This window comes from Tachyglossus aculeatus, chromosome 3 (assembly GCF_015852505.1).
Source record: "Tachyglossus aculeatus isolate mTacAcu1 chromosome 3, mTacAcu1.pri, whole genome shotgun sequence".
Taxonomy (NCBI): domain Eukaryota; kingdom Metazoa; phylum Chordata; class Mammalia; order Monotremata; family Tachyglossidae; genus Tachyglossus; species Tachyglossus aculeatus.
Genome location: NC_052068.1, coordinates 107,138,595 through 107,152,912, shown reverse-complemented (window position 1 = coordinate 107,152,912; position 14,318 = coordinate 107,138,595). Strand labels below are relative to the sequence as shown.

At 47.9% G+C, this 14,318-nt stretch overlaps 1 protein-coding gene across 1 annotated transcript; it reads left to right on the top strand.

Moving 5' to 3' along the window:
• The first annotated feature begins 4,671 nt into the window (after positions 1–4,671).
• On the top strand, positions 4,672–13,661 carry LOC119925374 (olfactory receptor 14A16-like). The gene is made up of 6 exons (XM_038743451.1): positions 4,672–5,624; positions 8,899–8,909; positions 9,847–10,003; positions 10,143–10,248; positions 13,061–13,204; positions 13,365–13,661. Exons 1-6 carry the CDS (start codon positions 4,672–4,674, stop codon positions 13,659–13,661), a joined length of 1,668 nt encoding a protein of 555 aa, XP_038599379.1.
• The last annotated feature ends 657 nt before the right edge of the window (positions 13,662–14,318 follow it).

Here is a 14,318-nt window from a genome sequence, read left to right as displayed (position 1 = left end):
GGCTTGTACATGACATGAGGTCCCTTGTCAGGGTCCCAGGCCATCCTCCAGGGGTCCCCCTCGGAGCAGCTCCTGCTTTATCTACTGACGGGGGCCAGTCTGGAGAGCTTCTCGGGGATAGAGGGAGAGCGGAGAGGGACTAAGGGCCCTGATTGAACCCACGAGTCTGAGGGGAAAGAGGGAACCAGATCAGCTCTGCAGAGATCAGCGACCCCCGGGCCCATGCTGCCCTGGTGAGAGTGAACGGGTACGAGTGGTATAGAGGGGCCGGGGGGCGGGGGGAGACGAGGATGAGGATGGAAGAGATGGAGCCAGTCTGAGGCCTAGGCTGGGGTTCGGGACAGGGCCGTGGGCCCCAGTGGGGCAAGGGTGCTAGCAGGAGGGGAGGTGTTTTCCAGTTAAGTAACCCCCAACCATCACACACTTCTCCTCCTTCATCCTCAAACCTCACTACCATACCAACTACCCTCCAGTCTACGGGACTCTGGCACAGCGTCATCACTGTGTACAGTCACTTTGGCCTTCAGTGGGTCCCAGAATCCCTTGTAGAGGGTAAATGGCAGGCAGGGCTGAATGAGTGGGACCGGCTTTGGACTGCCACTATCAGCAATTCCTCCCTGTAAGAGTTCTTTCCAAATGTTGGGAAAAGAGAATTAGTGGGAAAGGTTGCAATCCCTGCCCTCATGGGCTGTCCAGCCTACTGGTCTAGGATGACAAAGTCTAATTTACTATCATTCTATTAATCTTGAATCAGTTTTATTGAGCGCTTGCTGTGTGCACTAAGTACTTGGAGAGTGAAAACAATAATGGTAGTATTTGTTAAGCTCTTACTATGTCCCAAACAATGAAATTCGCGTTGGGGTAGAACAAGGTTAAGGAGTTTGGAATCAGTCCTTGTTCCACATGGAGCTCACAGTCTTAACACCCCTTTTACAGATGAGGTAAGTTAAAGGACTTGCACATGGTCACACAGCAGACATGAGGCGGAGCCGGAATTAGAACCCAAGTGCTTCTGACTCATTCTTTCATTCATTCATTCAATCGTATTTATTGAGCATTTGCTGTGTGCAGAGCACTGTACTAAGGGCTTGGAATGTACAATTCGGCAACAGATAAGAACAATCCCTATCCAGCAACGGGCTCACAGTCTAGAAGGGGGAGACAGGCAACAATACAAAACAAGTAGACAGGCGTCCATATCATCAAAATACATAAATGGAATTATACATATATATATATATATATATATATATATATACATCGTTAATAAAATTAATATAGTAATAAATATGTACAAATATACACAACTGCTGCGGGAGGGGAAGGGACTAGAGAAGAGGGAGGGAGTAGGAACGATGGGGAGGGGAGGAGGAACAGAGAAAAAGGGGGGCTCAGTCTCGGATGGCCTCCTGGAGGTGGTAAGCTATCACTAGGGCTTTGAAGAGGCGAAGAGAGCTAGTTTGGAAGATTTGAGGAGGAAGCGCATTCCAGGCCAGATGAAGGACGTAGGCCAGTGGTCGACAGCGGGACAAGCAAAAGCTAGGCCCAGTAAGGAGGATGGCGATAGAGGAGCGGACTGTGCGGGTTGGGCTGTAGAAGGAGAGAAGGGAGGTGACGTAGGAAGTGGAAAGTTAATCGAGAGCTTTGAAGACAATAGTGAGGAGTTTTTGCTTCATGTGAAGGTTGTTAGGCAACCACTGGAAATTTTGATGAGGGGAGTGACATGTCCAGAGTGTTTCTGTAGAAAGTTAATCCGGGCAGCAGCATGAAGTAGAGACTGAAGAAAGGAGAGGCAGGGGAATGAGAAATCAGAAAGGAGGCTAATGCAGTTATACAGTAAGGTTAGGATGAGAAATTGTACCAACAAGGTAGCGGTTTGGATGGAGAGGAAAGGGCGAATCTTGGCGATGTTGTGAAGGTAACACGGCAGGTTCTGGTGACGGATTGGATGTGTGGGATGAATGAGAGAGCCGAGTCAAGCATGACAGCAAGGATGTGGGCTTGTGAGATGGGAAGGATGGTAGTGCCGTCCATAGTGACGGGAAAGACAGGGAAAGGATAGGGTTTAGGAGGGAAGATAAGGAGCTCAGTCTTGGGTATGTTGAGTTTTTGGTGATGATGATAGCATTTATTGAGCGCTTACTATGTGAAAAGCACTGCTTTAAGCCCTGGGGTGGACATCCAGGTGGAGATGACCTGAAGGCAGGATGCGATACGAGCCTGGAAGGAGGGAGAGAGAATAGGGGAGGGGAGATGTAGATTTCGTTGTCATCTGCGTAGAGATGATAGTTGAAGTATTGGGAGCGAATGAGTTCACTAAGGGAATGAGTGTAGTTAGAGAACAGAAGGGGGTCAAGAACTGACCCTTGAGGAACCCCTACAGTTAGGGGATGGGAGAGGGAGGATCCCACGGAGGAGACCAAGAATGAATGGCCAGAGAGATAAGAGAAGAACCAGGAGAGGATGGAGTCCGTGAAGCCAGGGTTGGATAATGTGTTGAGGAGAACGGGATGGTCGACAATGTCAAAGGCAGCTGAGGAGTCGGGGAGGATTGGGATAGAGTAGAGGCCATTGAACTTGTCAAGAAGGAGGTCATTATTGACCTTTGAGAGGGAGGTTTCGGTGGAATGGAGGGGACAGAATCGACACTGAAGGGGGTCCAGGAGAGAGTTGGAGTTGAGTAATTCGAGGCAGCTAGTGTGGACGACTCACTCTAGGAGTTTGGAAAGGAAGGGGAGGAGGGAGATAGGGTGAGAACTTAAAGGGGTAGTGGAGTCAAGAGAGGGTCATTTTAGGACGAGGGAGATGTGGACATGTTTGAAGGCAGAGGGGAAGTGCTTTATGCACTTTATAAAGACACATTCTGACACATTCACAACAGACACATTCCTTGTCCTCCACTTCTAGAAGGAAAAATGATTGGAAAGATGAATATGCAATTATTGCGTGACATTTCACAGATGAGGAAATTGAAGCCCAGAGAAGTGAAGTGACATGCCCAAGATCCCAAAGCAGTAAAGGGACAGAGGCAGGATTAGAACCCAAGTTTTCTGACTCCCACTAAGCTATGCTTGGGAGAGTACAATTGAACAGAGATGGTAGATGTGTTTGCTGCCCACAAGGAGCTCACAGTCAAGAAGAGAATGAGGATAGACATGGGTTTATTGGCGCTTGAGTTAGGTGAAGTGGTTTTAGAGTGCTGGGAGTGAATCGAAGAATCTGGTTGAAGAAAGGAGGATTTTAGCAGTGCTCAGAATTCAGAAAGAACTGTGCTTTCTGTGATTTTGAGTGACCGAAAGAGGGGGTTCCAGGCTAGGATGGAAATGGGAGAGTCGATCTTGAGTAACAACTGGAAAATTGTTTTGACAGTTGAGAAGACGAGTTGAACAATGGCAGAAGAGTGAATTTAAGTCATAGGGTGGAGAGCCTTCAAGCCGATTGTGAGTTTTGTTGCTTGTGAAGACACAACTTGTCCATGAACGGAGGTTGAGGAGAGAAGATATGTAGGCTGAGAGATGCTTTAGGAAAGGACTAGATGAATGACGAGGTAAGCTTGTGTTTGTGTGTGTACAAGTGTGAATGCAGATATGTGAGCAAATGGAATCAGTTTGGTGTATAAGTGGGTTTCATTTTTCTTGTTTGTTTTATGGTATCGTTAAATACTTATTATATGCCAGGTAATGTAAAAAGCACTGGCATATAAAGTTGGCATACAAAGTTGGACTATGTCCAACTAATCAGATAGGACATAGTCCATGCCCCATAGGGTCCTCGCACTTGTAACCCCCAATTTATAGATAAGGTAGCTAAGGAACAGAGAAGGTATGTGACTGGCCTCATGTCACACAGCAGACAAGGAGCGGAGAAGGGATTAAAATCCAGGTCCTTCTGTCTACCAGGCCCATTTTCTCTCCACTAAGTGGATGAATGCATGTGTAAAGGCAGTTTTTGTTTGACCCTAAAACCATCGAAAAATTTTCACAAAAGTCGAGTCCATATCTTTATATTCTGTGACCTCTGCTATCTGCTATTCATTTTAGTTTCAGACTCCTCAACCAAAAATAATTTTCTTGATATTTATTAAGTGCTTCCTGTGTGCCAAGCAAAGTATTAAGTACTGGGGGAGATTCAGGACAATCTGGTAGAACCCAGTCCATGTCCCACAAGGGAGTGACAGACTAGGTAGGAGGGAAAACAGGTATCGAACCCTCATTTTACTACTGAGAAAACTGAGACATTGAGAAATTGTCACTTTCCCATGGCTACGCAGCCAGCAAGTAGTAGATTTGGGATTAGAACCCAGTTCCTCTGGCTCCCAGGCCTGTGTTCTTCCCAATAGCATCCTGCTTCTACACAGTTAGATGCTTGGTGCTCTGTAGGTACTCAATAAATAGAACTGATTGACTTAGTCCTATTCCTTCATTCGCAACATCACTGTCTCTAAGTTGAAGTCTTCCCTCCCTCCTACTGTGCAGGGAGTCAACATCATTTCCCAGAAATGTTCAATGTCTCCACGGTGAACTCAGAGATCATTTTGAATTCAATAACTGTCTTCTCTACATAGAGAATCGCCAGCAAGTGTCCTGTCAATTCTTTCACTCATCCTATCAATGGATTCTAACTTTGGCTCTATCCTCATCACATGCAGAAAGTCAATGCTGCCCCTGAAAAATGCCCAACGTCTCCACGGTGAGAGAATTCCTCCTGCTGGGATTCTCGGAGATCCGGGAGCTGCAGCTGGTCCACGCCGCCCTGTTCCTCTTGGTCTACCTGGGGGCCCTGACGTGGAATCTCCTCATTGTCGCCGTCACTACCCTCGACCGGCGCCTCCACACTCCCATGTACCTCTTCCTCAGGCACCTGTCTGTCCTCGACCTCTGCCTCATCTCTGTCACCCTTCCCAAATTTGTCGTCTTCTCCCTGACCGATCGTAGATCCATCTCTGCCCTGGGCTGTGTCGTCCAGGTCTTCCTGGTGGTCGTTTTGGCCACTTCAGAGCTGGTTGTCCTCACGGCGATGTCCTGCGACCGCTATGCCGCTATCTGCCACCCCCTACGCCATGAGGTCATCATGAGCAACACGGCATGTGGAAAGATGGCGGCTGCCTCCTGGCTCAGCGGAGTACTGTTTGGGGTTTTGTATACAGCTTCAACATTCTCCCTGCGCTTCTATGGGTCCGACATAGTTCAGCAGTTCTTCTGTGACGTCCCCTCCCTGCTGAAGATCTCCTGCTCCAAGGACCACGTTGCTATCAATGTGAGCTTCACCGGCGGCGTAGCTTTAAGTGTTGTCTGCTTCGTCTCCATCTTCGTGCGCATCTTCCAGGCCGTGCTGAGGATGCCGGCTACCGAGGGGCGGGCCAAAGCCTTCTCCACCTGTCTGCCCCACCTCGGCGTCCTCACCGTCTTCTTCTCTACGGCTGTCATCTCTTACCTCAAGCCCGTTTCAGACTCCCCCTCGACCCTGGACCTGCTGGTGTCCGTGTTTTACACCGTGGTGCCCCCCACCCTGAACCCCCTCATCTACAGCCTGAGGAACCGGGATCTGAAGGCCGCCCTGGGCAGAGTTCTAATAGGGAGATTCCTACTCCCTCCTTTAAGGGAAAAAATTTGTGTTTCCTTTTGGTGACTATCCCATTCCCCCATCAGGGTTCTGACCGTCGGAGTATCCACATGAAAAGCTGTCCAAAGACAAAGTCCAGCGCCTGAGGATTTGTCAATATCTGGGACAGAGGCTGACAAGATATGTGGGACTGTAAGCCTGCTTTGGGCAGGGATTGTCTCACTTGTACTCTCCAAGCGCTTGGTCCAATGTTCTGCACATGGTAAACACTCAATAAATATGATTGAGTGAATGAATGGCTGAGAAATAATTGTCTGGGCGGCATCATGTCTTAGTGGAATGAGCATATGTCTGGGAGCCATGAGATTTGAAAGGTCTGTCCGATTCTGCCACCGGCTTTCATTCATTCATTCAATTGTATTTATTGAGCGCTTACTGAGTGCACAGCACTGTACTAAGAGCTTGGGAAGTACAAGTTAGCAACACATAGAGACGGTCCCTACCCAACAACGGGATCACAGTCTAGAAGGGGGAGACAGACAACAAAACAAAACATGTGGACAGGTGTCATCAGAATAAATAGAATTAAAGCTAGATGCACATCATTGACAAAATAAATATAGTAAATACGTACAAGTAGAATAGAGTTAAAAATCTGTACAAACATATATACAGATGTTGTGGGGAGGAGAAGGAGGTAGGGCGGGGGGGTGGGGAGGGGGAGAGGCAAAGGGGGGCTCAGTCCATGAAGGCCTCCTGGATTAGGTGAGCTCTCAGTAGGGTTTTGAAGGGAGGAAGAGAGCTAGCTTGGCGGATGTGCGGAGGGAGGGCATTCCAGGCCAGGGGGAGACGTGGGCCGGGGGTCGACGGCGGGACAGGCGAGAACGAAGCACCGTGAGGAGGTTAGCGGCAGAGGAGCAGAGCGTGCGGGCTGGGCTGTAGAAGGAGAGAAAGGAGATCAGGTAGGAGGGGACGAAGTGATGGAGAGCCTTGATGCCGAGAGTGAGGAGTTTTTGCTGGATGCGTAGGTTGACTGGTAGCCACTGGAGATTTTTGAGGAGGGGAGTAACATGTCCAGAGCGTTTCTGCACAGCAGAGTGAAGTATAGACTGAAGTGGGGAGACACAGGGGAGGGGAGATCAGAGAGGAGACTGATGCAGTAATCCAGTCCGGATAGGATGAGAGATTGAACAAGCAAGGTAGCGGTTTGGATGGAAAGGAAGGGGCGGATCTTGGCGATGTTGTGGAGGTAAAACCGGCAGGTTTTGGTGACGGATTGGATGTGAGGGATGAACGAGAGAGCAGAGTCGAGGATGACACCAAGATTGCGGGCTTGTGAGTCTGAAAGGATGGTAGTGCCATCTACAGTGACGGGAAAGTCAGGGAGAGGTCAGGGTTTGGGAGGGAAGATGAGTTCAGTCTTGGACATATTGAAGTTTAGATGTCCGACAGACATCCAGATGGAGATGTCCTGAAGTCAGGAGGAGACCCGAGCCTGAAGGGAGGAAGAGAGAGCAGGGGCAGAGATGTAGATTTTGGTGTCATCAGCGTAGAGATGATAGTTGAAGCCACGGGAGCTAATGAGTTCGCCAAGGGAGCGAGTGTAGATGTAGAACAGAAGGGGACCAAGAACTAACCCTTGAGGAAACCCTACAGTAAGGGGATGGGAGAGGGAGGAGGAGCCCACAAAGGAGACTGAGAATGAACGGCCGAAGAGATAAGAGGAGAACCAGGAGAGGACAGAGTCTGTGACGCCAAGGTTGAATAGTGTGTTGAGGAGAAGGGGGTGGTCCACGGTGTCGAAGGCAGTTGAGTGGTCGAGGAGGATTAGGATAGAGTAGGTGCCATTGTATTTGGCAAGCAGGAGAACATTGGTGACCTTTGAGAGGGCTTGCTGTTTGACCTTGGTCCAGCCGCGTATCCTCTTTGGGTCTCTCTGTAAAATCGGGAATTAATATGTGCTCTCTCTTTCACTTACAATCTGAACCTATGAGGGTGACACGGGAGAAGGGGCGCAATCATGAAAACCGTCCCTACATCTGACTGCCTGTTTACTGGTTTTGATGCCTGTCTCCCCCTTCTAGACTATGAGCCTGTTGTGACGAGGGATTGTCTCTATTTTTTGCTGAATTTTGCTTTCCAACCGCTAAGTACAGTGTTCCTCACACAGTCAGCGCTCATTAATTATGATTGAATGAATGAATTTGACTGATCAGTTCATTGCCTCGAATAAATTCGTTCATCCATCCACCCGACCATCCATCCGTCCATGTGTCTCTGCTCACCTATCTGTCTGTCCAACCATCCGTCCATCCATTCGTCCACCCATCAATCCATAATAATAGTAATAGTGGCATTTGTTAAGCTCTTACTATGTTCCAGGGGCTGTATGCGCTGTACTAAGTACTGGGGGGGGGGGGGGATACAAGATAATCAGGTTTTACACGGTCCCTATCCAACGTGGGGCTCTCAGTCTCAATCCACATTTTACAGATGAGATAACTGAGGCACAGAGAAGTGAAGTGCCTTTTCCAAGGTCACACAGCAGACAATCCATCCATCCATCTACCCACCCACCCACCCATCCATCCATCCCACCATCCAACAATCCATCCATGCATCCATCTATCAATCCATTCATCCAACAATCAATGGTATTTGTTGAATGCATCCTGGGTATAAATAACTTTAGTGAATGCTTCAGAGAGATCAAAATAAATTAAACAACATCCCTGCTTTCCAAGAGCTTAAAATCTAACAGGGAAATTAGAGACAGAATTAGCTAAGGAGAGGACGAAGAAGAGAATAGAAAAAATGATAAATTCATTCATTCACTCATTCAATCGTATGTATTTATTGAGCGCTTACTGTGTGCAGAGCACTGTAATAAGCCTTCATAAATAGATGACTATATGCCTAAAGAGTACATTTTATGAACGCCAGTATGTACAAAGCTCTAATGGTGGGTGTGAGTGCAAAATTGGAGAAATGGTCTAGAATACTGATTCGCAGTGGGATACGATGACTTAAGGAGAAGAACAATGACTCGTGCAAGGCATCCTGGAAGTGGTGGGATAACGGAAGGGCTTTGAAGACGGGGAAAGCTGTGCTCCGATGGACTAGAAGCAGGAAGGAGGAAATGTGGGCTGACATATTGTTTCTCCATTTTCCATCACTGAACTATTTTGAAAGGGGACAGGGCCATTCAGAGGAGAGAATGCACTGGCCGCTACACCCCAGTTTGGTGGAGTGTCTCAGCTCTGCGATAGAAGAGGACAAACCCTAGGCTACATCCTATTCTTTCTGAAACCAGATTTTCCCGTCGTGTCCACCTAGCCAGTATCAGCGTATCCTTCCCATCACCCCGTTGTCAGAATCCCTCAGGCCCTCCCAAACTGATAATAATAATAATAATAACAATAATTGCATTTGTTAAATACTATGTGTCAAGCACTGTTCTAAGCGCTGGGGTAGATGCAACGCAATCAGGTTGTTCCACCTGCGGTTCACACTCTTAATCCCCATTTCCCAGATGAGGTAATTGAATCACAGATGCGTTAAGTGGCTTGCCCAAGGTCACAGAGAAGACTTGTGGTGGACCCGAAATTAGAAGCCATGTCATCTGACTCTCAAGCCTGTGCTCTTGCCACTAAGCTATGCTGCTTCTCATGCTGCTTTTCTGGGTTGATCCCCCTACCCAGCCCGGGGGAGGGTTTTAAGATGAATTTAGAGTCATTTCTCGTTCTTTCTAGATTTGTAATCAGAAGAAGTCAGAAAATAAAACTGATTAAATGACCGAGTGATTGTTTGAGGTTATGAACAAGATGAAACTCAGGAAAGCAGCGTGGCCTATTCGATAAAGCATTTACCTGGGAGTCAGAATGACCAAGGTTCTAATCTCGGCTTTGCTACCTTTCTGCTCTGTGACCAAGCAAGTCTTGGGCAAGTCTTTTCACTTCTCTGGGCTTCAGTTAGCTCATCTGTAAAATGGGGATTGAGCCCCATGTGGGACATCCAACCTGATTAGCTTGTATCGAATTCCAGGCCTTAGTACAAAGCCTGGCACATAGTAAGCTCTTAACAGGTATCATTGAAGAAAACGAAAGAAGCTGAAACGCCCACCCGTTGATCCAGATGGTCACTAACAGCGGGAGTAGTTAGGATGCTGTTGTCATGGAATGCTGCACAGAGGTGCCAACATCGAATCTTCATCCGTGTGGGGATTCAAAGAATTTGGGGACGAATTGCCGTGCTCTGGTCCTCCGGGGACACTATTCGGAGCAGCGGTGGCTTTATCTAAGGAGACGGGGGCCATGTTTGGAAAGCACATCTCAGTGTCCGCGGGAGAGCAGAGAAGGGCTGACAGCTCCTCGCTGTCCATCCGTGGCCGCCGCATCCAGCAGTCCGAGGAGAAAGGGGGCACCAACCCAACCCAGAGCGGGTCAGTGGTCCCCCAGCCCCAAGCTGGCACGTTGAGAGTGACCCGGCGTGGAGAGGGACATGGAGGAACCAACAGACACATCTATGTGAGTTTGAGGGTCACTCTGGGAAGACGTTCAAACCGGGGGTCCGGGGTGCAGTTGTAACCATGACTGTGTACACAAGCAGAGAGAAAGCATTTGCCTCTACGGCAGCACCCTGATCCCCTCCATCCACTGCCCAAACCCCGGCTACCCTGGCTGCCGGGCTAGGACGTTATGAAATGGCATCATCCCCGTGCCGTGGAGATTTCACCTATCAGCTCAACCCTCCGGACAGGGACAGGAGGGTATTATTGAGACTGCATCAGTCAGATACGTCATCACTAATTCCTCCTCACAAGACTTCCCCACCAAATCTTGGGAGGATGCAAGAAAGAAGCAATGTGGTCTAGTGGATAGAGCGTGGGCAGGGAATCAGAGGACTTGGTTTCTAATAATAACAATAATAATAATAATGGCATTTATTAAGCGCTTACTATGTGCAAAGCACTGTTCTAAGCGCCGGGGAGGGTTACAAGGTGATCGGGTTGTCCCATAGGGGGCTCACAGTCTTAAACCCCATTTTACAGATGAGGGAACTGAGGCCCAGAGAAGTGAAGTGGCTTGCCCAAAGTCACACAGCTGAAAAGCTGCGGAGCCGGGATTTGAACCCATGACCTCCGACTCCAAAGCCCGGGCTCTTTCCACTGAGCCACGCTGCTTCTCTAATAACGGTTCTAATAATAGCTTCCCCTCTTTTTATTTTTTAATGGTACTTGTTATGTGCTTACTCTGTGTCAAACATTGCTCTAAGTACTGCACAAGCTAATCAGGTTGAAATTATCTCTGTACCTCATGGAGCTTACAGTCTGAGTAGGAGGGAGAACAGGAGAACTGGGTCATCGAGAAGATGTGACTTGCCCAAGGTCACGTAGCAAGCAATTGGAAGAGCTGGAAATGGGGGCCAGGCCCATGTTCTCTCTACTAGGTCAGGCCGCTTCTCTCCTGGGTTATTTGGGGCATGCCACTTTGCTTCTCTGTTCCTCAGTTCCCTCATCTGTAAGATGACTTAGACTGTGAGCCCTGTGTGGAACGGGGAATGTGACCCACCCAATTTTCTTGTATTCACCCCAGAGCTTAGTACAGCGCCTGACACATAATGAGAGCTTAAGAAATACCATAAAAAGAGACGTAAAATGCGTGAATCCCTCCCCTCAATGACTTCCCAATCTAACAGGGTAAATAGGAAAAATGTCATTTATAACTGAGGAGAAAAGAATGGAACAACGGATTTGTGGATGAGAAGCAGCGTGGCTTAGTGGAAAGAGCACGGACATGGGAGTCAGAGGTCTTGAGTTCTAATCCCAGTTCCGCAATTTGTCAGCTGTGTTACTTCGGGCATGTCACTTACCTGTTCTGGGCCTCTGTTATGTCATCTGTAAAATGGGGATTAAGGTTGTGAGCCCCAGGTGGGACAAGCCGAATACCTTCTATCTCCCCCAGTGAATTGAACAGTGCTTGGCACATAGTAAATGCTTAACAAATATTATTATTATTATTATTATTATTATTATTATTATTATTATTATTATTATTATTATTAGGGCTTGATAATGATATTTCTGAGGCTTAATGTGTGCAGAGCGCTATTCTAAGTTCTGAGGAGAGTATCCTATGAAAGAACTGGTAGACATGCTCCCTGCCCACAAGAAGCTTACCGTTTAGGGGGGAAGAAGACATTAATCAGTCAACTAATAGGAGACATTTATTGAGTGCTTACTGTGTGCAGAGCACTGTACTAAATGCTTGGAGGAATACAATATATATATGAGATGGTAGACATGTTTCCTCAAGGAAACCCTCAATATACTGAGAGTCTGCTGATGCATTAAGTCTGAAGATGGTCACTGACAGATGGTGGGAAGAAGTGAATTAGCTAAATCCTCCTTGAGAAGGTGGAATTCCAGAGGGTTTTTGAGGATGACACAACTTAGGGCTGGGGAACTGAAAAGTGTGTATTTCCAGGCCAAAGGAAGGGTGGGAGCCAGAGGTGGGAAGAGGAAGCGTCGAAAGCCGGTCATGGTAAGAGGGTTCTTTTTGGACGGTTGGTTGAAGAAAGCTGATAATGAGAAGGAGAGTTAGAACAAGTGGATGGCACTAAGGCCAGTGAAATCAACCCAACTTCAATCCGTTATTCCTCTAGACTGTAAGCGCGTTGTGGGCAGGGACTGTGTCTGTTTATTATTCTATTGTACTCTCCCCAGCATTTTGTACAGTGCTCTGCACACAGTAAGCGCTTAATAAATATAACGGAACTAATTCATTTTCCACTTTACGGGAGCTGCTGCAATCAGGGTCCCTGTGCTTTAAGCTGTGTTTGTTTGTGAGTGTATGTGTGTGCACGCAAAGTTTTGGGTAGTGGAAGCAGTGGACAAGTTCAGGTAGTGGGGAGGGTTGAATACAAAGATAGAAAAAACCTCCCTCCGGAATGTAAACTCGATGTGGGCAGGGAATGTGTCTACCAACACTGTTGGGGTGGTGGAGGAGAGACAATCTCAGTAATTCCCTTTAAATCGGCCAAAATAATGTAAAAGTCTGGATCCTTCCTCATCCCGGCTGGGTATGAAACTCAAAGATCATTTTGAATTCAATAACTGTCTCTTTTCCATAGAGAATGACTAGCAAATGTCCTGTCAGTTTCTTCCCTCATCCCATGAATGGACTCTAACTTTGGCTCTTCCCTCATCCATTGCAAATAGTCAATGCTGCCTCCCCAAAATGCCCAGCATCTTCACGGTGACGGGATTCCTCCTGCTGGCTTTCTCGGAGGTGGTAGAGATGCAGCCGGTGCACTCCATGCTGTTCCTTCTGGTCTACCTGCGACCGTGACAGGGAATCTCCTCATCGTCGCCGTCACCGCCCTCGACTGGTGCTTCCACACTCCCGTGTACTTCTTCCTCAGGGACCTGTGTGTCCTCGACCTCTGCTATATCTCCGTCACCGTCCCAAAATCCATCCACAATTCCCTGACCAACAAGAAATTCATCTCCTTCTATGGCTATGGCCCGCAGTTTGGTCTGGTGGTTTTCTTTGGAGGTGCAGAATATTTTGTCCTCACGGTGATGTCCTCTGACCGCTATGCCGCCTCCTGTGCTCTGACGTCATCACGAAAAAAACGGCCTGTGGAAAGATGACAGCCGCCTTAATATGAGATGGTAGACAGCAGCAGCACTCAGCAGGGTGTTGTTTGGGGTCTTGTATTCAGCTTTGACTTTCTTCCTGAGCTTCTGTGGGTCCAACTTCGTCCAGCAGGTCTTCTGTGACGTCACCTCCCTGCTGAAGATCTCCTGCTCTGGGAACCACGTCGCCATCTATGTGAGCGTCACCAGTAGTGTAGCTTTGGGTGTCGTATGCTTCGTCTCCATCGTCGTCTCCTATGTATGCATCTTCCGGGTCGTGCTGAGGATGCAGGCCGCCGAGGGCCGGGCCAAAGCCTTCACCACCTGCTTGCTTCATCTCGCTGCCGTCACCTTCTTCCTTTCTACGGCCTTCATTTCCTACCTCAAGCCAGTGTCTGACTCCACCTCAGTCCTGGACCTCTGGTGTCCGTGTTCTTCGCCGTGGTGCTCCCTGCCCTGAACCCCCTCATCTACAGCCTGAGGAACCGGGACCTGAAGGCTTCTCCGGGGAGAATCTTAAAGAGGAAATTCCTAATCCCTCCTCTATGGGACAAAATGTCTATTTCCTTTCACTGATTATCCCATCCCTCATCAGCTAGCCTACAAATCCAAATAGAGTGTACAGCGACTGATGATTTGTCAGTGTCTGGAAAGGAGGCTGATAAGATGTGTGTGCCTGACAATTCATGGTTTGGGGGGCATCAAGACCTAATGGAATGAGCATGTGCCTGGGAGTTGTAAGACGTGAGATGTTTGCCTAGTTCTGCCACTGGCCTGCTGGGCAACCTTGGTCCAGCACCTTAACCTCTCTGGGCCTCTCTGGAAATCAGGATTCAATATATGCCCTCTCTTTTTCTTACCCTCTGAGCCCCTGTTGATCGGAAAATATGTCTGTTCTGATTATTCTGTTTCTACTCCAGCATTTGACAGTCATTTACAAGTAAAGTCTTAATAAAGCCAATAATTATAATGTTGATGCAAATAATAATGATGAAAACAAGTGTTATATGAATTTTAAGCTCACTCTTGGTGGTTATGAAAATCGAAAAATAGCTCAGTGACAAGGGGGAAGGTAAGCAACCATGGAAATTTCCCTGCCCACTTTTGACTGGTCATG

Coding starts and splice junctions, on each gene's coding strand:
- LOC119925374 (XM_038743451.1), top strand. CDS start 4,672: ATGCCCAACGTCTCCACGGTGAGAGAATTCCTCCTGCTGGGATTCTCG. Junction 10,004..10,142: donor ACCAACCCAACCCAGAGCGG/GTCAGTGGTCCC, acceptor TCCGGGGTGCAG/TTGTAACCATGACTGTGTAC. Junction 13,205..13,364: donor CATCACGAAAAAAACGGCCT/GTGGAAAGATGA, acceptor TCCCTGCTGAAG/ATCTCCTGCTCTGGGAACCA.